Source organism: Anas acuta, chromosome 1 (assembly GCF_963932015.1).
Source record: "Anas acuta chromosome 1, bAnaAcu1.1, whole genome shotgun sequence".
NCBI classification, from domain to species: domain Eukaryota; kingdom Metazoa; phylum Chordata; class Aves; order Anseriformes; family Anatidae; genus Anas; species Anas acuta.
In genome coordinates, this window is record NC_088979.1 from 145,230,306 (window position 1) to 145,252,965 (window position 22,660).

Genomic DNA, 22,660 nt, shown 5'->3' on the forward strand with positions numbered 1-22,660 from the left:
CTCCCCCGGCTCCCCTCAGCCTCTCCCTGCCTCCCGCCGAGCAGCCCCGCGGCGCTGAGGCGGCGGTGCCGGCTCCGGACTACAAGTCCCGCCGTGCCCGCCGGCCCCTGCCTCCGGAAGAGCCGCCGCCTCCCCGGGACTTCCTGAGGGCCGGGCTGGCGGCAGGGCTCGGTACGCTATTACGGCTGGGTGATTTATTTATTTTTTATTCCTTTATGATCGCTGGTAGCGCACAGCGGGGAATGGCGGCGGGGGGGGGGGGGGGGGCGGTGGTTGAGCGGTCGCGTCCTGCCTGCCGCCGCCTCAGCCCCGATCACGGTTCTGGGGGGGAGAGAGCCCCGGGGGACCGGGACCGGGATCGGGATCGGAATCAGGATCAGAACCGGGATCGGGTCCGGGATCGGGTCCCTCAGCGCCCCCCAGCCCGCCCCGCCGAGCAGGGAGCCCCCCGCTCGCCTCACGACCCCCGTCCCGGCGCCCCCTCCCCACCCTTCTTGCCCCCTCCCCGCTTGGAAAAGAGGCATTATTTTAATAAATATTTCCTTTTGCCTGCTCTGCGGGGCGGCAGGGTGGCGTTGAGGAAGTTTGTTTTGAGCTTAAGGGGGCTTATTTTGATCTTAAGCAGAGGGACTGGCGAAAGCTCAGCAAAAGCTTCTTCAGAAGAGCCCTGAGCTGAGGGCAAACAGCCTGAGCCAGCGGGCAGGGCAGCCTGACGCCCTAAACGCGGCCCTCCTCCTTTCTTAAACATTTGTGCTTTGTTGCTTTGATTTTTGGGGCTGGTCCTGCCCTCAAGTTTTTTCTTCCCCTGTGACACAAATGACCGTGGTGTCCTCAGGTCTGTGAGGGCAGCCTCCTCGCCAGCTGGCTCTTCAGCCCCGGGGAAAAGGCAGCACGAAGAAAGGAGAGAAAAGAAACCAAAATCTGTCTGTAAACGAGTGAAAAATATCATCGTGTCGCCTCTGAGAAAGCTGGCTGAGGCTGAAAAGCTCTGAGGAATGGCTATTGCAATAGCAGGGTCTGTGAAACCATACGTGGCTTTAAGGTCAGCTCCAGGACTCGGCTTTAAAAGGCTGGGTGTCTTGGCCAAATAAGAGCTTTGTTTGCGTACGGTGACATGAAGTGGGTAGTAAATCTCGTGCTTTGGGCTTTAAAGTGATTACACGAGGAAGGAACTTTTCCCCCAGCGTTGCACAAGTTGCGGTGTTGTGCTTTCCTCCAGAGACCTCTGTTATCTGCCATTGCGTGGTGAGAGGGGAAGAAGAAACAGGGAAGGAAAAGCAGCTCTTGTCTGTGACCACCAGCCCGTGCAGTCTGCAGGCTGTTCCTAGGGCTGGCCTCACTGTGCCACAGCTCCGGCTGCAGGTGCTGTTTTCCCCTGAGCCAAGCCACCCAATTTATGTGCTGGGTGCATAACTCTGTGTGCCGGTGTCTCCAAGGTGGAGTAGCTGAGTCCCTGCCCAGCTGGGTCATTTCCCCAGCTGTGTGCAGAAACAAACTGTGCCAGCACAGCTGAGGGAGTGGGATTAGCGTGGCCTGAGCCAGTACTATGAAACAGTGCGGTGTATCGTAGCCTTAATGACGGAGGTGTCTGGATGTTTGGGCAGATGTCACCCATGCCTTACAGGTAGGGCACTAAATTTTGACTTGCCATGAGTTAGTGACAGACGGAGCTGCAATGTAGGGCTTGAGAATGAACAAGCAGGGTGTCCTCGACAGTTATTTCCCCTTTCTATGGGGAATGCACCCTTGGGGTGCATTTTGTACTTGTTCTTTAATTCATTTGCTTCCTTCTTTTCTCCCTTCCCACCTTCTTCTATTTAAGTGAGAAGAAAAATGACCTAAGCACCGTCTGACCTTTGTGGCCCAGGACAGGAGCAGGGTTGGAGCATGGCTTTGCCTGGAAGCTCGCGGAGGCAGCCCACAAACAGGAGCCTGGTGTCCCACTGCACTCACCACCACATTGCTGTCTTCCTGCTCACCTTCTTCAGGTAGGCTGAGCACCTTTCTGCACGGAGGGGGGTTCATCTCAACAAATTTGGAGAGGTACAGAGCATAGAAGGAGAATGAGGGTCTCTGAGGCTTGAAAACTACCTCAAAAGCTAGTGATGACTGCTCTGGGAGTCCTGCAGTAGTGGAGTGATGTGTGCTGTGCCTCTGTGGAGTCCAGCCACAAACAGGGCTCGCCCCAAAGGCAAGACTGACTGTGCCACGCAGGCAGTGGTCTGTTGTGGGTGTGGGGAGGTGCGTGCTGAAAGGGAGCAGGAAGCAAATCCTGGTGCTCAGAACTTGTTTAATGCCTGATCCGACTGAAGGATCTTCTTTAAGTGCTGTTTGCAGGGGGCAGGCAGACCTCTAGAACAGGGATTTCTCTGCTTCAGACCTGAGGGTCTCCTGGATTTGTGTTGAAAGCTCATTTGTTACACCTACTGACAAGAGCTGGAAAAGCATGCTGCTTCTCTATAGAAACTGCCTCGCTGTGATCTTTGATCCTCACAGCAATACTGCCACTGATGCTTAATCTGCCTTTGGGAGAGCACTTGCGATGGTGGTTAGCAAGATGAATGTGTTCTTTTCTCTCTTTATTATTCTTGTCTTAATTGTTGCACAGTCACCTTCTCTTTTGAAAAGAAGAGAGGAGCTCCTCTGCAGTCCAGACCCTGTGTCACACTTCCCCACTAAAATCAGTGTGTGTCCCCTGTAATTTTGGGGGTTCTGTTACTAACAACTATCTCTAAAACGGTCAGTCCTCTGCTGCTCACTGCCTGCTCAGACAGCCTGTATCTGAATTTTGAGTCTCACCCTTTCCCACTTGACCTATGGAGATTTGGCCAAACCGTGTGTGTGTTTTTTCTGGCAGCTACTCCTTGCTCCATGCTTCCAGAAAGACATTCAGTAATGTCAAAGTCAGCATTTCGAGCCAGTGGACTCCCTCCTGCCTAAACAGCACAACCCTTGAGCTCCGGCCATATGAGGTAAGGATATGAGGGGCTATCAGGTGCCAAGAAAGATGGGTAACTTCCAGTGTGCTCAGACTGAGGTGCTGATGATGCCCTTTTTCTGAGAGAGACAGTTCTCTGAATGTGAGTGGGAACTTGGTCTCTGAATTGTAGCTTTCTGGATCATCGGCTGATGGTGACATCTTTCCTGGTAGTCCCCAGAGAGAAATTGCCAAGAAATTGGTGTTCCAATGGAAACAGGGACCACAAGAAAGTTTCTGTAGGAATCAGAAGGGAGGAGGTGAGGGAGGGGGAAAGAGGAGTCCTACCTCTGAAGTGTCAACAGCAATAAAAAAAAAGCGGTGAAAGGGGTTACAGTGCTCTTGACATCCTGCCGGGGCTTTCTGGTGCCGGGGGGCTGCTGCCCAGTTAAAGGGGTGGTCAGTGTAGGAGAGAAGACTTTGGGAAGTACTAGCTGCTTATCATAAATGGCATTTTTTCTTGTATCTGAAAGGTATTATTTTCCAAAACTCCGAACATCCAGTATCTGATGTCTCTAAAATCCTAGCTTCGGGGAAAGCTGTGGGAGTGTTGGCAGCGTTTGCATGCAGGAAAGGAAGCTGTGTGCTGCTTACACCTCACAAACGGGAACGCAGGAACTGCCCACTAGCTCGTACCTGTAGTCCTTTTAGGAGTATGCTTGTTTTTAGCAGTGGTCTGTCCCGGTACTTCTGAGAAGTGAAAGGGAGTTCCAGGTCAGCTGCTTAAGCTTTATCTGCATTACAAATCACCAGTTAATTGAATGTTTGGCTGAGGAATAAATGCTGACTTGTGATTAGTGGAAACAGTAAGTTGGGCCTGGGCTTCATAGTACGGCAAAAAGGAATTCACATCTCTGGGATGCTAAAACAAACGAGGTGATGTTTGTGTTTTGTTCCTTAACTGATATCCAAACAACTAGAATGCTTTGGAAGCTGTCATGATCTTTGTGGTATAAAGATGATCCAATTTTTTTCTGGACTTTAGATGTATGTGTCCAATTTTGACCAAAAAATGGCCAAAATGGCCCTCCTTTCCTTTTGGCATCAATTCAGGTTACCTGATTTAACAGTAAAGTGCGTTTTGTGAGGCTGATGGACCAGACTAACAACATGAACATGCTGGCAATTTTGAACTTTGATACATCTTTTGAAGTACAGTTGCTCTTTATTTTTATGCTTAAAAATAGTTTGAAAATGTTTTGCAATTGCTTCATAAGTAGACCCAAGTATGTTTTTATTAGAAGGACAACTTAGGTCTATATTTCTCAGTCTTTAAAGATTTGTAAGTCCTCTGAAGGCTGTGTAATGAATTTAAGTCTAATAACAAAAGATTTGATTCTCATGTCTTTGTAAGACTCTTAATAGCTTCTGGAACTGCAGGGATAAAATGTGGTTAAAAGTTGAAAGCTAACGGTGTATAAGGAGGTGTGGGTGGCTTCAAGTGGCAACAAATACTTTTCCAAGTCTTTATTAGTTCTCTTTGACACATGAGACATAGGCAGAAGATGTTTTGATAGGCCTTACCAAAATTAAATCTCTTTAAGATGTGTAATTAGTGTTGTCTGTACAGGATGCTCTCCTGGGGAGGGAGAATCAAGCAAAAGCTGATGATATTTGAGTTAGATGCATGGATTGTTTGCTTGTGTTTTTTTGTTTGTTTGTTTTTAATGGGGGTACAGTGGGGAGGGAGGAAAACTTTGTCCTGATTAACTTTATTCATTCTTCAAGTCCTCAAAGCTTGTTGATTTCCAGTGATGTCACTAATCTTGGTTTGGGGACAATTGAGTCTTTTCCCTTTTTTGATCATACTGCAAATAAAATGAAACTGAGGGTAAGCACAAAAGTAACAAAATCAGTGACTGGAATTCATTGTAAATAGTTTCCAACCAGTCTATTTCTTCTCCTTGTTCCTCTCGTGCTTTCTTTTATGTTTGTGGTCTGTCATTTCTTATTGTGGTTGCTGCCACAAATATTATAAGGGAATTATTCATTTAGTGAAGACAGTAAGATAACTACAGAAGAGACATTGCACGTAAAGCAGGATATGCCTTTATTGTATTATTCATTAAGATGCTCATCAGTGTTTCTGTGTAAGAAGCTGTCTAGCTGGTGCATGCTTGTTAGAAGCAGGGTTTGTGTTGCCATGTCACTTGTCTTGATCTAGGTAGAACTAGCATTTCTCACATGGCTTGCTAGCTTGTCATTTAAGAGTGAAACAAAGTGGCACTGGGCATTTTCTGTAGTACATAACATAAGAATTGTTCTTGATTTGGTAATTCATGTGTTGGAGAAATAGGAGGATGCTGGGGGCAGATGCTCTTCTGCTTTGGAGTTGCAGTTTGTGTCGAAAAATAATACAATGAGCTGTGCTTCAACGTTTTTCCTTACTTGTTACAATTTTCTCTGTAGCTCTGGAACAGCAGCCATTTATTTCCAAATGCAGAAGAAGCAACTCTCTTCTTGGGAACATTGGACACTATCTTTTTGTTCTCCTATGCTGTGGTGAGTAAAACTAACCCCAACCTGCCAAGCTTTGGTTAAATTTGATGGGGACCCTTACATCTGCATTTGGAGCAGAGTAGCAGGATGTTGGACTCATCTAGCACTAATTAATGCAGTTAAAAAGCTTAGTTCAGATTTTTTTCCTTTCATTCTGTCCATTCTGTCCGTGCCTGTGTCCCATGTGAACACGCTTGTTAACAAATGCAAGAGATATTACACTGTCAGTTCAAACTTTCTCACACCCCTATCACCAGTGGGTAGGAAAGGCAGTTCTCTCTCTCCAAGAACTCTCAGCTGAAATTTTTAAAGGTAAGAAATTTAGTGAACAACTTAAAAAGCAGGGATTTTTTGGTGGCAGAAGTGGTTAAAACCAAACAGTAAGTTCGTATAGTGACATTTGGGTCAGCTTCTACTTCTTTTTAATTCTTGCAGGCCATGGATGCACGTTTTGTGGCTTTACTTGATGCCTTGTTTTGTTCTTAGGGTCTCTTTGTCAGTGGCATTGTTGGGGATCGCCTGAACTTACGCTGGGTTTTGTCTTTTGGCATGTGTTCATCTGCTCTGGTGGTAAGTTGGAACGTACTATCGTGATTTAGAAACATCTCTGTCAGGATTTAAGGGCAGGGCTCTATTTTAGGAGCAGAGGCTCTATTTCTGTGTGAATCTTACCACAAACTGTCGCTGTAGCTCAGTGGTCTCAAAGTCTCAGTGTAAAATTCTATCCTGGCTGCACTTACTTCCTTGTGTCAAGCATAAGGCTACATGAGATGACTCAGCTCTTCCTGAAATACCTATTTATGGGTAGTGTGTCAGAAGGAAATGCCGAAGTTTGAGGCACTGGCTAGAGACTTGATGAATAGCTTTTGTGCAAGATCGGTGTATTTGGACATTTTGCGACTGCCTGCTGTTACAACTGTTCTCCAGGCCCACGTATGCTGTCATCGAGTTTTTTGCCTCCAGATGCGATTTCTGCTCCCTTCTTTAAAGGACATGCTAACAATACTAAGCATTCATCTGCCTGTTTTGTAACTGGCAGGAGGGCAGATGTCAAAAAAAGTATGTCTGCCTAAAACAAAAGCATTCTTCAGGTTCAAGCCGCTGCAGATCAGCATGAATGAGTCTTATCTCATTGTGGCTTTCTGGTAGCTGAAGTAGTGGTAAAGTGTGTGGAGTGCTTTTGATTTAGCCAGCGGCTACAAGCCCTACTATGGCCTATTGCATTCTGCAAATGTGTGACCACAGACAAGCATCGAGCACAGCATGCCACAAAGGGTGTTTATTTGGACTGGCTTACAGTAAGACTTGAAGTAATTTGAAATCTAGCTGTGGTATTTATGTTAATTTTTGCTGAGATAAGGAACTACTGAGGGTTTTGTGTTTGCATAGAGCCTTGTGGATTCAGATGTCAGTACAGTGACAAATCATGAGGCTACTTTATTTTTAGTGTTGTTACTACAAGAATTTGTCTTTCTTCTCCTCTCCGATTAGGACTGCTATTTATAAAAATAAGTCTTTGGGAGTGAAGTGCCGTGCTCTAGTGCGTGTATCTCACGAGTTGTTTTGGCTCCGGAGTTAGTGCTGCGGTGGCTCAGCAGAGGGTGCTGTTAGCTCTGAGCCATTCCTCAAACAATACCAGGCCTAGCTCTGGCCTGGCCGCTGCGGGGGACCTTCTCCCTGAAATATGATTACTTCTTTAACACCTCGCTCCTGGCTTCTAGCAGTAGTCTGATGTGTTTTCTTTTGTGTGTGTGGTTGTGGGTTTGTTTGTTTTCGTTTTTTAATTCCTCTCTAGGTATTCTTCTTTGGCACGCTCACAGAATGGTTGCATTTCTACAACAAGTGGTTCTACTGCTGTCTCTGGATTGTGAATGGCTTGCTGCAGTCCACTGGCTGGCCCTGCGTGGTTGCTGTCATGGGCAATTGGTTTGGAAAAGCTGGGTAAGTTGAGTTTTCTTCAGTGACTCACTTCTCTGACTCGCTGAGTACAGGCTGAGCTGAAAGTCTCAAATAAAAAAGGCACAACTCTATTTTGTCAGCTGTTAGGTCAGAATTGAAGTTCTGTGGGATGAGACATGCCTTTCTGGTTACTATTACCTCTTTTCTTCTGGAGCCATGGAACAGTTTGGTGTGAACACAGATGTGTGTACTAAAGGCACAGGGTCAAGCTTGGGAAGTTTCGTAGTGCAGAGTGGCTGAATTCAAATTGCCCTGCCACTGGAAGACCTGTTTCTGACCACTTACTGCTAAGGAGACCAAATGGAAACTAACTTTTACTGTGGTTTTGAGCCTGTCACTTGGGGATATTGAGTTATAGTCATGGCTTGTAATCCTGATATTGCCAGCTTGCTGCTGCTGTAACGCTAGTGGTTCAGGATAGAACATTTCTTGTTTATTGATTTGGTACCCCCAAGTTACTCCATTGTAACTTTATAGATAAATTAAAGTTCATTCTAATGTTATATGTGTGTCTAGCTCCTGATGTCACCTCTCCCTGCATCCTCTTTTCCAAATTCTCTTCTGTTTCTGCAGGAGAGGCTTTGTGTTTGGACTCTGGAGTGCCTGTGCATCTGTAGGAAATATCCTTGGGGCATTCCTTGCCTCCTGCGTTCTCAAATACGGCTACGAGGTAGGTATTGCTGTCTGGCTTCTAGCTAGGGCTGCGTGTCTGGGTTATGCACAGACTAGTTTCTTATCTTGTCTCTGAAAGATAATAGAAATAGTTTTCTTTTTATCTGAGTGTCCAGTTTCATTTTCTGAAATTCTGTGGTAGGAAGCAGTAGGCAGAATAGAAGGAGTACCTGACCCTTTGGGCTTAGGAGGGATGAACCTGAGACTTCTCTGCAAACGTGACTGGTATTTTTGAAGAGCCCTAATGCTGTAGTATACCTTCTTCTGTTTTGGGTCAAAATGCTCTTCATCCATCACAGGTTCTCACTAAACTGAATTCACTGCTGCTGAGTAGTGGTGAGGATTTGACAGACAAGGAGATGACAGACAACGTACGGTGGGGAAGAGGCCAGGAATGCATTACGTCGCTGTAGTGCAGCAGGCAGGCAATTGAAAACAGGGAATGTTTGTGAATGTTGCATATTGGGGCACATGACTTATAAGACAGACAAACAGGACTGAGTTTGTTCAGGATGGAGACGAGGAGGCTTAGGGGGTACCAAGTAGTAGTCTTCCAGTGCCTATGTGAAGGCTGATGAGGAATCAGAGCCAGACTCTTTTGGGTTACAGGGTGAGAGAGCAAAAATCACGGTACAAGGTGAATCAGGGAAGGTTTCATCTGCGTGTTAGGAAAAATATTTCACTGTGAAGTTACTTAAGGACTGGAACAGGGGCCCGAAGTCTGGAGAATCTGCTTTTGGAGGGTTTCAATACCTGGTTGAACAGACCTCTGAGCAACCTGGTCTGAATTTGGTGTTTGACTATGCTTTTGAGCAGTCCCTTCCAATGTAGTTGGATCTGTGGTTGTGTTGGGTGAACTCCTTCATCACTGCTGACACCTCAGTAAACTGAAACAGCTTTTGTGGTGTGGTCTTTTAGCCTAGCTAGAACCAAGTCTTTTGAGGAGATGCAGAGGTTACTTGTTTCCAGGTTTTATGGATCTAGTCTGGGTTGTTGTAACTATTTTTACTCTCTGACAAGGTTGGGTTATAGAGAGATCCTCATTGATCAAGGAAGCACACGTGACTGGAAGCCTTTTAAAAATAATCTTTTGTTTATTTATCTGCAGTATGCTTTCTTGGTGACTGCCTCAGTGCAGTTTGCTGGAGGAGTCATTGTCTTCTTTGGGCTCCTGACTTCACCAAAGGAAGTGGGTAAGTAGAAGAGGGCTGCAGCATTTCAGCCCCTTCATGGAAATCAGATTTGCAGCTTTCCGTGTAGTACTAAAAGTGCTGCTTGTTCTGACAGCACTAATCCTCAGGATTCTTACGAAATGGTGTTCCACTTTAGGGTATTTAATGCAGCAAATGCTCTCCTTACCAAGATCACTCTAAATGCCAGTATGCATCATCCATATAGTCTGGATATTTTAAAAGCAAGATGAAACAGCCTGGCTGTAATGCTTCCATTAGGATGTGCCTAATTCTCAGTTTTCCTTCACCTGGAAAATCAGTAATTTTATTTTTTTTTAAGAAACAGTGATCAAACTAATAACTGGCTGTTGCAGGAAGAAAAACTGTGGCAGGCCTTAGCTCTGCAGTGGGAAGGGAAAGTGCTTTTTGTGTGCAGGTTCCCAGCAGCCAGTTAAACAGCCCTCAGGCAGGACATGGTCCTTTTCTGAGGAGGTGGTGGCTTGTGTGTAACAGGAGAACAAAAGAACGTTCAGGCTTTGACAGGGCCATGGAGGAGGTTTCCCAGGTGCCTGCAAAGGCTGTAAAGTTGGTAGCACTAACACCACCATAAAGAGCGTGCGTACGAATGCTCAGCAGCCCAGAAAGCTCAGTGCAGTCCCTGGGCCTTCGTTCCAGCAGAGGCGTTGACAGGCAGCGGCTGTCTGAGCGGCTGGTGGCACGCTCTGCCTCCACACGGAAGGGAGGTGGTAGCCAGGAGCCAGGCTGAAGGGTCCCAACAACTAAATAAGGGGGGAAATGCACTAATGTGTTGTCTTCCAACTAATGGCCAGACATTCAGAACAGACAAAGCCGGCGCCAGGATCAGACAAAATACTTTCAAGAGCGTTAGAAGATAAAGGGTAGAACCTGGCGGCACTGCAGAACACCATCTAGAAGAGTTTCTAAGCCAGAGGATGGAGGTATGGGAGAGCGAGGGAACTGCTAGAAGTGAGAATCGCTTACAAGAAGCGGGCGTAGCTTTAGAGCGGGGAGAGGGTGAGCACTCTGCGGTCCCTTGTCCCTGTTGCATATCCCCTGTGTACCTCAGGCCTTCCTGAGCTTGGAGCTGACGACGAAGGCAGTGTCGAGGAAGATGCCAACAGACCGTTAATGGGTGATGACGATGTGGATGATGATGACCGCAACTACTCCATTCAAGCAGCTGACACTGACAGCCAGCCAAAGGCCATTGGCTTTTTCCAGGCTTGTTGCCTTCCAGGTGTAATACTGGTGAGGACACGGATTCTTGAGTGGGATCTGACTTTTTATGTTGTTAAACATAATCGTGACTTTTTGTGTTGTCAGCATTTGTTGATGTGATTGTTAACATGTTGACCATGTGCTTTATTTATCAACATTTGATAGAAGGGAGTCCCTGAGCAAAGGCAGTGGTTGTAGATTGCTTTCTTGGTAAGGCACTAACCCAAACATGGGATTCTTACTGCCAGCAGAGCATCACACCAAACTGTGGCACTGATATTTGGGTGTGCTTTTTAGTTGCTTTAGAGCAGAAAGCTGGCCAGGAAAGCCTTAATCGTCATGATGTAACGTGACAAAGTGGGTGTTTTAAAACTACGACTGGAAACAAGGCCTGGTGATGCAATTTCCCCATATCCTCATCCTGTCCCCTGTGTGAGAACTTGCACTTCTGCATCGACAGCGTTGCCCAATTTGTGGATTTGATCCAGCAGAAAAATTAATCTACCATTAAAAAATACTGTTAGTTTCCTGTGCAAGTGGGCTGTATGTCCCTTGCATAGTGGAGCCAGCATGAGAAAAAGGCCAGGAGGGCTTGTTTAGTGGTACAGTGTGAGCTGCTGGGATTTGATCATGAAGCAGGATTACTGAATGGATGGTATTGTCAGATAATGAGTTAAGCAGCTGGTTGTTGTGATTAAGGCAATGCAAAATCTAGAAAGGTTTGAGTGGATTGTCAGTGTCAAGCATGCTGAACAACCACAATTCTGTTGTTAAGACCTTGGTTGAGGGATGACAGATGAAAATATAGCCATCTTGAGTTCTTGCCTAATACGGCTAAATGCTGTATAAGCCATGGCTTGGTTTTGGTGGTGCTAAGAATGGGATGGCATACAAGGAACCTTCAGTTTCTAAGCAGTGGTCGAGGCTGCCTCAGTTGGTGTGGCTTTTTTTCTTTGGCCAGAACATAAGGAGGTACTGTACAACTGGTGTTGCTGCTTCTATACTTGGGATTTTGAGGGCATCTTCTGTGTACTAACACAGCAACGTGAACACCTCTGAGGCTGTGAGTTTTATCTGATGTCAGATCAGTGACCAGGCAAGCCGGAGTGCTGTCAGATCAGTGAGTGAGAAGCCAAATGCTGAGAGAACCTCCACAGCTCTGTTGCAATCCTACAAAGATTTTATTTGACTCATTTTTCTGTAGTTGCTCTCTTCTCCTGCTGAGTGATATGGTTGGAAAAGTTTCAGTATAGACAGTTTTCCCTTGGGCCTCTAGCAATTCAGTGTTTAATTGGTCAGACAATCTGGATGACAGTTTTTAAGCATGTTGTAATAAATATTGCTTTGTACGGCGCAAATCTTCACACCCAGAGGCAGGAGAACTCTACCATTCCTATGTATTACATATGTGATGGAGGTTAGTTTGTGTCCTCTAAAAGTGGAAAAGCAATGAAAATACAGCAAAAATGATGTATTTATTGGAAGAATTTCAGAAGAGCTGATTTTGTGCTGTTTGATATATCAAAATATTCTGCTTTTTAAAAGTCAAGGACAGCAGCATGCATATACATACATTCTCAAAAGCTGTGCCCCTAGCAGGGTATTTTTTCGTTAACTCATTTAACTCTTCAAATACGGGTTCCTTAAAGTGCTCTGCCAGTGTTTATCAGGAGGCATTACCGCAATAGTGTGCCTCATCCTGCTGCATGCTGGGCCAGCGATCCCAGAGGAGGAACTGTTGCCATGTAGGAAGGCTCTAAAGGAAATCTGCTAGCGAAGGAGCAGGCAGGGGCAGGAGGTTGTCTCAGCTGTTGTGTTTGGAGCTGTGTGCTTAGCTTTGGCCAAACCTTTCACCTTGTGATCTTGTGTCCTGGAATACTTACCTAGGGGTCACGAATGAAGCTTTCTCTCTCCTGGTGCTGTAAGCAGGTGAGCCCTCTGAACAACAAAAGGCAGCAGAAGAGAAACTACTTCGTGTAACTTTGTTCAGCATGATGCACAGATGACTAAATCTCAGGCTTGTTTCATGTCATACGGTTGGCTCCCTTCTCTTTAGAAGGTGAATTAAATTTCTTGTTGTGTGGTTTTTGGTTTTTATTTTTGAAGCCTGGTGTCAGTTCCTCTCAAGATTGCATGGGAAGCATTTTAACCCATTGCATTCAGTGAAAAGAAAATAACCTTCTTGACAGTGATTTCTGTATTCCCGGGTTCCTTTTGATGTTCAGCATTAAGCTTTCATAATGCTGCCTTCTTAAATGAAATGCAGAAGCACTTCCCTCTGAAAGCTTTGTCTGGGTGTAGAGCTTTATGGGAAGAAGCAGAAACGCTGCTTGTATTTCTCAAGTGCTAACTGTTTTCTGGCCCACTCTTTGTTCCAGTATTCTTTGGCCTATGCCTGCTTGAAACTGGTGAATTACTCATTCTTCTTCTGGCTGCCCTTCTACCTCAGTAACAACTTTGGATGGAAAGAAGCAGAAGCTGACCAGCTCTCCATCTGGTACGATGTGGGAGGAATCGTAGGTGAGTGAGCGAGTGAATGACATCTTCCTGCAGCTGCCCTGCTAACATTTGAAAATGCAAGATAGCAAAAGCAGCTCAGAGCAGTCACATTCAGTGGAATCTAGCTGCTTACTGGATGTACAAAAAGGCCAGTTAGGTATTTGGCTGCTGGGCCGTTGTCTAAAAGGCATAGCAAAATGTCCCCCAAAGAGTTCACATGTGATTTAAGGGACAGTGTAGCATTCTCAGACACTGCCCCCAGCAGGCATTTTTCTTTATTTGCTAGGGCTTCCTGAAAAGCGCCCCATACAAGGTGTCTCAGCTGCTTGCTACCTCCTTTCTGTCAGGTACCCTTGAAGGAGAGGTGAGGTCTGTGCTATTGGGTTCTGTACTATACCTTTTGTCTTGTATTTTTAAGAACAGGCTCAGCACAAAACCCAATAGAGCAACTCTGTTATCTTTAGTGAAACCAAATGTAATTGCATTTGGGTCTGCTGGCTGCAAAATCCGCCCCTATTCCTCCAGCATAAAGAGTGTACTGTGTATGTGATTAGGCTCCCACACTCCCGTGTTCAATTTCTCACTTTATTACCTAGTCCAGTTAGCTTTCCTAGAATAGGCATCCTTGTTTTGGTCTTTTCAGGGTCAGTTTTTCTGCCTCTGTGGCCTTTCTTTTATTATGCTTTCTCAAACATCCTAGTTTTTACCAGCAGAGCAGTTCCTGTGGAGGTAGCAAAGATGCATGGAGTGATTTGTATCACCTATCAGAGTTTGTTGCAATGAGCTCTCCACCTACCCTAAGTAGGTGAGACAGCAGGGAATGTGAGCCCCCTGTGTGCTTAAAGCCTTCCCTGTGAAAAAGAACTGCCTTTTCCTGTACTTTCTATTAAAGAAAGCAGCCACAATGTTCAGCTTGCTCACGTCCAGAGTTGTGGTTGCTGTGATGGTCCTACAGGGGAAGGAAAAGGAAAGCAGGAGCACTGACTAGTTGCATGCCAAGATGAGGGGGAAGAAGTAATAAATTCCTGGGAAAGCAGCACGAGTAGTTTTCTCTGCTCTGTCTGTACCACTTAGGTGTACAGTTGTCTCTGTGTCTGGGGTTTAAGGGTGGCAGGAGACTTAGATTTTCTTGACAATCCTGAAAGCTACCTTCATAAGAAAGCAAGAGGCCACTGGGCTCAGTAAAATGACTTAGCTGTGTTCAAGGTGTCAGCATCCTAAGCCTGATAACGATTTATTTTTTTTGTAGGTGGGACTATCCAGGGCTTGATTTCTGACGTGCTACAGAAGAGAGCCCCAGTGCTAGCGATGAGCCTGCTCTTTGCTGTAGGCTCTCTCTTTGGATACAGCCGTGAGTATGTTTTTGTTGTATAGTAATCAGAGGTTCCTTTGGTGCTTCTTTAGGAGAACCAAAGTACAGCCTGTTCGGATTGTTCTCTGGTCTTGAAGCTGCTTATGGATCAGGGTGGTGCCTTGTGGCGTATTTTACTTGGCGTGTGGCATCGCACAGAAAGAAATCTGTTATCTGGTTAATGAGGTGGAAAAGAATTTTTCTGAGTGGGAGGATTTCCCCGTGCCGGTGAGTTATGGTCCTAATCCTTCTACAGTGTCAGTGAGATTTCTGGCACTGTCGTTGTATCAAAACCACAACTGGCAGAGCAGGAAATCGGAGGCGTGCCTCTGTAGTAAGAGGAAGGAGAATCTGGGGACAGAGCTGTGCTGAGGTACATGTGCTACAAAGAGGCAGCAGCTCCTAGGCTTCACCACTTATGCTTCTGTAAGTGGTAAAATTGAAGAGTTTCTGCCTCTTATAGAAGATACAGCTCTTGGTTATTGGTTATTGGAAGGAGTCTGCCAGGTAAACTGAGTAGGGCAGGCAGGTCTCATTTCTGTGAGACATCTCTGAAGCTCTTCTAAGGGCAGCAGTTTCGTATCTTGAGACATATTCTCCAGTGGTACCAGAGGGCTTTAACTCACTTCAATGTCATTTCTTTCCTGTGTGTCTCCCTCTGAAGTGAGGTGGTGATACAGGACAGCTTTTATAGAGTGCTTTGAGATCCTTGGACAGAAACCATTGCCAGAGCTGGACGTGAACTGTGAAGTGTGCCTTTTGAGAGGCATGCTGGCTTACTCATCTGGTCTCAGAGTAAGGCCAGGGAGGTGTAATCATTAAATAGCAAGGGTTGGGTTTGGTGGAGTTTTGGCAGCTCTTGAGCTAACTCATTACATCATTCACTGTCAAAAGTGAATTGGAAGCAAATACAGCTTTATTGTTGAGGAAGTTTGAAGCTTGTACTAGATAGCAGAGCAGCCAGAGATCCAGCTGTCTTGTGCTCAGCTCGACACGAAGTACTGTTGAGCCAGATACAGAAGGCTTAGACTTGCAATGCGGAGTTATTGCAGCATCATCATTAAATTTCCCTTGGCCAAATTAGGAAGATTTTTTTATGCTTATATTGTGCTGTGCATAAGTGATAACAGGCTGAGAATATAAGAACAGGGCTGCAACTTATCTCTCACATGGTAACTTGACCATGCGTGGCCTGAAGTTGGGGCAGTGAGTAGGGAGTTTTGATGATGCCTGGGTGGGAGGTATTGGGGAAAACAACGTCTGAGAAGCATGGAGGAACTCTGAGGGCAAAGCAATTCTTTGTGCATGGTATGGTTCCTGGAAAGGCAAGCAGAACCCTCAAATACCCAGGCATGGTTTTGTAAGGAGGAGTTTGGTTATGGGGTTTTGTAGGGTTTTTTGCTTCTTGCTCAGCGTTGCTTAGGCAGCTGCTGGATTGCTACCTCCAAATCTAATCTCTGCAAGTTAAGCAAGAGCTTGGAAAATTCAGAATGGGTGGAAGAGGCTGTTCAAGTGCTGAGGGAAGTACTTTATGGTGGGAGAGTCTGAGTCTTAACTTCTTCAGAAAGAGAGAGGAAGGATTCTATTACTGTTCAAGTGGTGTTTAAAGGCGAGTCCTCTGTCTCTTGACACGAGCAAGCTCTGTGTCATGGGAAAAGGCATAACAAGGGCTGGAACCCAGAGCCAGGCAAACGTAATCATGAAATACGGCACAAATGTTTAATGGCAAAGGTGGCTTTTCCTGCTGTAAAGTGGTGTCAGGGAACTTCTGGACCTTCCGTCTCTAAATGTGTTTGCAGTAAGACTAATCTCCGTAAAAGTCTAGTTATGTAGAAGCTACTGTTACTTTGTAGGTAACTGGAAAGGTGATTGAAACTGGATGTGTGCATACTTGTCTCTGATCCTAAATAAATGGCATTCTTGAGTTCATGTGTTTTATTTATACTTACCTGGTCTTTTTCCTGCAGGTTCTCCCAACAGCAAACCTATCAATGCTGTGATCATGACAATTACAGGTACTGTCTCAAATGGCACCGTCAGGCCAGTAGGAGTTCTATGTGTATGGATGTGACGTGTGTGTATGTGCTTCGTACAGGGATCAGTAATGCCACGTGTAGGTGGTGGTAATGCATTTGTGTGCTGTCATCCCTGCTGGTTTTGCAGAAAGGTTACTATCTGAAGCCCAACTTATGTTACCTTTGGAATAAAGCTGTAGAAAAACTGCCTTCCAGACGGAGGTATAGGATATAGACTATACAGAACAATGGAACTACGGGGGTCTGCCTTGGCTCAATATAATGGAAGGTGGATTTATGCCAAAATACCTTGCAGTGACCTGGTGTCTGAGGCATGGACACGTGCTAATTGCTGCTACCTGTGGTACAGCAACCATCAACTGTAGCAGAGAAGGAGATGTATGCAAAGTTATGAGCTGCAGCTCAAATCTGAAGGTGTTTGTCAGAGCCCCAAATGCCCTGTGTACTGCGAAAGGTCACAAGCTTTCTGTGCTCCCAGACGTATGATGTTGTGTTATGGAATTAAGATTAGCCTGCATGAATAGAGCCTTTCTTTCCAAACACTCCTATTTCAGAATTCTCTGTCCTGTGGAGGTTTTTTTCTTCCATTTCTCCACCAGCCCTTGGAGAATGAGGCTATAGCGTGGGGCTGTACTGCTCCAAAGTAGGGACATGTCTGTATCTGCTTCGTGTTGAGGGTTGGTATACGCATGCTGTTCAGAAGTAGCATTTTGTATTCAGTTTGGTGCATACTGACTGCTCTTGCAGTGTGCCAAATCTAATTACCTTGTTTTTGCTGTTGAGTGAAAATGAGCTTGTTGGCAATTTCTGTGTGCGTACTGTGGGTGTGCGCGGTGTGCCAGGACTGCGCTCTTCAGCCGGGAAGGTAAGCTTCTACCCGCAGTCAGTCTGTGAGCACTGTCCCTAGAACGAGTCCTTTTCCTCAGCTGTGCATGATAGAATCTGTGTTTTGAAGACGTTCTGTTGAGCATCCATCCCCTTGCTTCTTTTAAACCAAGGCTGTTATCTCGGCAATTTCAGGTTTTTTCATCGGAGGCCCTTCCAACATGATCAGTTCTGCAATTTCTGCTGACCTGGGGCGTCAGGACCTGGTGAGAGGCAGCAGCGAGGCTCTGGCAACGGTGACGGGAATTGTGGATGGAACGGGCAGCATTGGCGCTGCAGTGGGGCAGGTGAGGCTGCAAAGCGAAACAGAGGTGTGGGGAAGGAGCCGGGGAGTCTGTTGTGGTTTGAGAGGTTAGTTTGCTCCTCGATCCAAAGTTGTGTGGAGCGTGGCGGGTATGTATGCATTTATTTAAGAAACAACCATGGGAATGTGTTTTATGTTTCCAGTGGAAGAAATGTAACTAACAAATAAGCTAAGTATTCCTATTGCTAATGCTACAGCAGTTTCATAAATCAAATGAGTTTGAGACATTCATATCCTGAACTGAAAAAAAGCAAGACAAGGTCAGCTTCACAAAGAGTACAAATAAGATATTTTGAAATTTGTTTGGGATTTTTGCTCAAAGGTAAAAAACCTTTGCTTACAGAAAAGTTTACCTATATAACTGACTGAAATTAGAATGCCTGTTATGGTGTTTACAAAGTGATTTAAAATTTGCGCTTATTTTTGGTTCCCCTTTTTTATTTGTGGTTGTCTCTTGCACCCTGTAAATCCAGCACCACCTGCTGCGATAGTCCTTCAAGTATGCTGCCAGGGGCCTGAAGACTAGACTGTTGCAGAAAAGGAAGCTGACAGTGTGCCCACTGGGGACATTTTTACTTCTCAAATACAAGCGTTAGCTATGTGGAGGAACACAGCGGTGCTTTGGGAGGGGAGGACTTAGTAGGAGGATCAGAGCCAGTTCTATTCCAGGCATCCTCTAGCGCTGGTAAAATACCAACGACTTAGGCAAGGCACACGAGTTTTGCTCTGAAGGGATTTGGATTTGTTCTTGTCATTTATTGCCTGACGAGCACGATCGTTCTGTCTCTTTCATAAGAGAGATGCCACTTAGATCTGTTAAGCGTGGAAAATTACAAGTGCCTCGTGGCCATATTACAGTGTGCTGCCATGCTCGCTTTTCTTATTACATTGTCTTCAGCGTTTCTCTCTTCCCCCGCACATACCATTGAAACTTCCGTCACCATAAAAACTGGGTCTGCAGTTCTGAAAAATCCCACCCGCCTCCCATCCTAACCTCGCGTTGATTTCAGCAGAGACAGCCGTGACGACATTCTGGGGGTGTGTGAATAGCAGCAAACGCACAGGGAACGTGTTGGAAATTCAGACCCTGTTTTGTGCTCATGTACCCAGAAGAGAAGAAGGGAAGCCCTTGTACAGCAGCTGAATATAAATCTGCTAATGGGGAATACATTTTCTTTTAGAGACTGTGTAGGCTTGTAGAACCAGGATGCAGTTCGGAACGGACTGGAGTCTCAAGTGCCTTGCCTGCGCTGAAGGGTTAAGTAGTCAGTGGTTGCACAGCTCTTGAAAATGTGTCCTGTGTAATTTATAAGCCATTCTAGAGCTTTTAGTTCTTCTGAGAGTACTTATATCCACTTACATCCCAGTGTTCTGCTCAAAAACCTTGTATTCAGCAGAGTCAATTTGTCACCCCTTGAAGCTGCAGTTCAGTTCTGGCTCTGTGCTGCTGCGAGTTACTGTAAAGCTTCAGGATGGTCCCTGTGCTTTGAGATTGTGGGCTTTGCACAGAAAGGCTGCTGCCCTGACTCATCTGTTCTGACAGGAAAAGATCAGCTGGAAGGTTTTTGTGATCAGCTCTTTATGGAGTGTTAACAGCCCACAAATTCTAGAAAACGAAAGAGTAATGTCTGAGAGTCGTGCTTGTCTTCCCAGTTTGAGTCATGTTTTTCCTTTTCTTTTTAGTATTTAGTGTCCTTGATCCAGGAGAACCTAGGATGGATGTGGGTTTTCTATTTCTTTATTCTAATGGTAAGAAACATCCCTTTTTTATTGTAATTCTTGTGCTAAAGTTCAATTTGCAGTAGAAAGTTTTCGTGAGAGCCTAACCGTTGTGACGTAGGCACACAGCCTGTGTGTGTAGTATCTGCAAGCTTCGGTGCAGTTATCAGAGTGGTCTGCGGTGTGCCTTTGCCTCAGGGTGTCTAAATCAGCGGGGTTCCCCTTACATCCTTTAAAGGCACATTGCTCAACAGGAACTGAGATTTTGGCAGACATCCGAAAATGCTTGCCTAAAAATACCTGTGTGCGTTTCCCAAAGTGCATTCCACCTGGTTGGCTTCCAAGGCAGGACTTTGCTCGTTCATCTCCGGGATATGTAATTCCTAATGTTTTCTGAGAGCTGCTTGTTAGTCAGCCCCTGAAGGTTAGTGGAAGAAGTGATGAAGATCTTGACACTTAAATGAAAGTGTCTTGGCCTGATACACCAGTGGGAGAGGGGATGGTTCAGGCCCTGATCTCCTCAGCATTGCTGTAGTGGTGAACACTGTTGGATTCACCTGTTCTTCCCTGCTGGAGGTGGCAGGAATTGTTTCAGCGTCTCTGCTGACAATGGAAAAAGCCACTTTGGGACCTAGCAGGGGAGGCCTTTAGGAAGGCCTCTGGGAAGGAGAAGAGCTCAGCTTCTTCCTGAAAAGGTCATGACAGCTGAAAGCACAGGAGCTTCTGTGCAGTCCCAGACATTTTGTCTGCTGTGCTACTGTGTTGTTGCTTCTTTTAGCCTGTATCTTTCTCTGAAGGCCTTGAACGTTCATTGGAGTGCAGGAGGGTTGCAGCAGGGGTTGCTGTGTGCTAATTGTCCTGGTTATGCTTCTTCCCACAGACGAGTTCAACAATCCTGTTCATTTCACCATTGATAGTGAGGGAGATCAGATTGCTTCTGCATGAGCGCCGCCTGCGGATGCTGGCTGAGTGACTTCTGCTTGCCTCTGGGAGGCCGGCTGTCTGGGCCTGGCAGCTGGGACGCTGCTCAGATCTCTGGGAGACTCGCTTGTTTCATCCTCCAGGTTGGGATTAACTCAAAATAGCTCTGCGAGGTGTGATGGACCCACCTTTCCGAGCTCAATATCCAAGTACCAAATACCCGTCCTGAGACCGTCCACATCATGGAGCTGCTGATTTAAGCTAGACAATCCCCGGGGCTGGTGGATTGTCCCAGCCCACCAGGCTCTTTCCTGCCAGCAGTCGCTCTGGGGCCTGCTGCTGGGTGGTCTCACTGCTCTACCCTTATTTATTTCTGGATGTCCTGGCCAAAGGTCAGGTGTTTAAAACTGACATTGGGGAGGCTGTCTTGCAATGAATTTTGATGCTTTGTTGTGCTGGTGAAAGCACACACTGCATTTCATGGGTAGTCTATGTAGCTTTTAGAAAGGGCAAAACTATTTGGAATTTGTGCTGTCCGATTGTTTCAAAAATACTGTTGCTAAATCTCTGCAGAGATGGACCTCTGCTACCCCCAGCTAATAACTCTCATATTCCAGTAGATTTGCATGGAGAGGTTAACTCCATATTTGTTTTTAGCATTTTTTATTAATATTACTACTAATCTCTGGGAAATGAGATTTCGGTTTTTAAATATTTAAGCAGACAAATAGTGTGCAATACTTGGATAATGTTTTACTGTGATCTCTGAGAAAAAGCCTTAATAGATCCTTTGCCTCTAAAGGAACCTTGAATGGCTTTGGGGATCAGGAACGGGACACAATTACTTTCACTACCAGTTTGTTTTTTGAACTTTGATCAATACTGACCAAAATGGGATTGTCTGGTGACACTGAAGGAAGCTGGTGTCACTGATTTCGTTCTCATGAGGCAACTGCTTTTATCTCCAGCAAGGGAAAAATCAGAACTGAATTACATGAATTTAAGGGACCTGGCTGCTCTCAGATGTGGGCTTCCAGACAGGGACGGAAGCTTCCTCGTGGAACAGTATCATGAAGCAAGTGCTGCTGTCTCCCCTGTGTTCCTCTGCCTATGGCTGCACAGGGGACCTCAGACTCCAGGGTTTTGAAGCCGAGCTGTATCTTGAAGAGGAAAATAGATGCAAGTGAGCTCAGAAAACGTGACTGCACTTAGTATGGGAGTATTTGAGCATTTCGCAGTGATGCGGTAAGCAGGGAAGCTGGCTGACACCTCTAACATTTGTTGGTGCTGTTAATGGGATCACTGAGTAACTTCTCAGCAAATTGTTTTCTGCTTTTGCCTTGGGATGTTCTGTTATGGTGCGTGTGTGTGTGTGTGTGTGTTAGCCAGCAGAACTTCTGAGCAAGTACTCCTTCCACCTAGTCAGCGATGCCTGGACGGGGGCAGATGAGGGCGCAAAAATTCTTGGAGCTGAAAATCTGAAACGTTTTTTAATGGGAAAATTTGCCTTTTTAAAATGTACGGTGATTTGTTTTTTAATTTATGAATGTCGATTTTTAGTCACGTGTTGATTGTAACGAGTGGAGCGTTACCAGTGCCTTACGGTCTTACTGTACGGAACGGTTGCTTGGTGATTGCTGCTTCTGCAGTGGTGGCTCTGTGCACAGCTTTGCTTCATTTTTACACTTGTTTTTTTACATTCTTTTTCCTTCTTGGTGGAGGTGATTCTTGCATTTTTTTGCTAATCCTCAAAATTTCAGTGCTTGGGAAAACGATGGCTTTAATCTGACAGGGGACCTGAAATCCTGTTCCTGTCTCTTCTCATTCCTATCCCAATTTTGCCTGTATAATTAGAGCAGGGGACTGAGAATCTCTCATTGTGTTCTCAGAATTATGCCCTGGGGCTGCCGTTTGCATCCCAAGCTACTCATTAGCCCCCCTGTGCAAACAGAATCAAAACTCCCTGAAATTTGGTTCCAAAATTGATGGCAGCACCGTTTGCCCCGGCCGTGGTGTCTGAGTCTCTCCGGTTTCAAATTCCAGCCTGGATGGGCTTTGTGGCCGGCCAGGCGCTAGATAAGCTGCTGATGAAAGGTGGGGTGGGAAAGGGACGTGGCCGGGGGCGGCGGGGAGGCAGGCCCCTGTAACAAATGGCTTCCTGTAAACACTTCTGTCCCCTCTGGAGAAGCGTCAGATGTGCTGCGAGCTCTGCAGGCACAGGCTGCCCAGCAGCTCGCCTCTACGGGTGCTGCTGCTCTCAGGCCCCTGTCAATGAGCCGGGCATTCCCCTGGCTTTGGGATTTTTGTTGTTGTTGTCGTCGTCCTGCGTTTGGGTTCTGTGTATTTCCTCAAGGTGCTCAGACAGAAAACGGTTTTCAATCTGAGAATGTCCAAAATGATCTGGTAAATAAACTTAACCTGACTTGA

The 22,660-nt window shown here is 45.9% G+C and overlaps 1 protein-coding gene across 2 annotated transcripts; it reads left to right on the forward strand.

Annotated features, from left to right (window-relative positions):
- Positions 1-23: 23 nt before the first annotated feature.
- SLC37A3 (solute carrier family 37 member 3) lies at positions 24-22,660 on the forward strand. 2 transcript variants are annotated; one of them, XM_068663210.1, is made up of 15 exons: positions 24-171; positions 1,823-1,988; positions 2,858-2,972; positions 5,387-5,479; positions 5,963-6,046; positions 7,272-7,417; positions 8,009-8,105; positions 9,216-9,300; positions 10,367-10,548; positions 12,897-13,038; positions 14,267-14,368; positions 16,336-16,383; positions 17,425-17,576; positions 19,277-19,342; positions 20,193-22,660. In XM_068663210.1, exons 2-15 carry the CDS (start codon positions 1,888-1,890, stop codon positions 20,283-20,285), a joined length of 1,506 nt encoding a protein of 501 aa, XP_068519311.1. In that variant the 5' UTR covers positions 24-171; positions 1,823-1,887; the 3' UTR covers positions 20,286-22,660. The 2 variants fall into 2 exon arrangements, with proteins under 2 accessions (XP_068519311.1, XP_068519312.1); XM_068663211.1 differs by having other exon boundaries at positions 52-189.

Coding starts and splice junctions, on each gene's coding strand:
- SLC37A3 (XM_068663210.1), top strand. CDS start 1,888: ATGGCTTTGCCTGGAAGCTCGCGGAGGCAGCCCACAAACAGGAGCCTG. Junction 14,369..16,335: donor CTCTCTCTTTGGATACAGCC/GTGAGTATGTTT, acceptor TTTTTCCTGCAG/GTTCTCCCAACAGCAAACCT. Junction 16,384..17,424: donor TGTGATCATGACAATTACAG/GTACTGTCTCAA, acceptor CGGCAATTTCAG/GTTTTTTCATCGGAGGCCCT.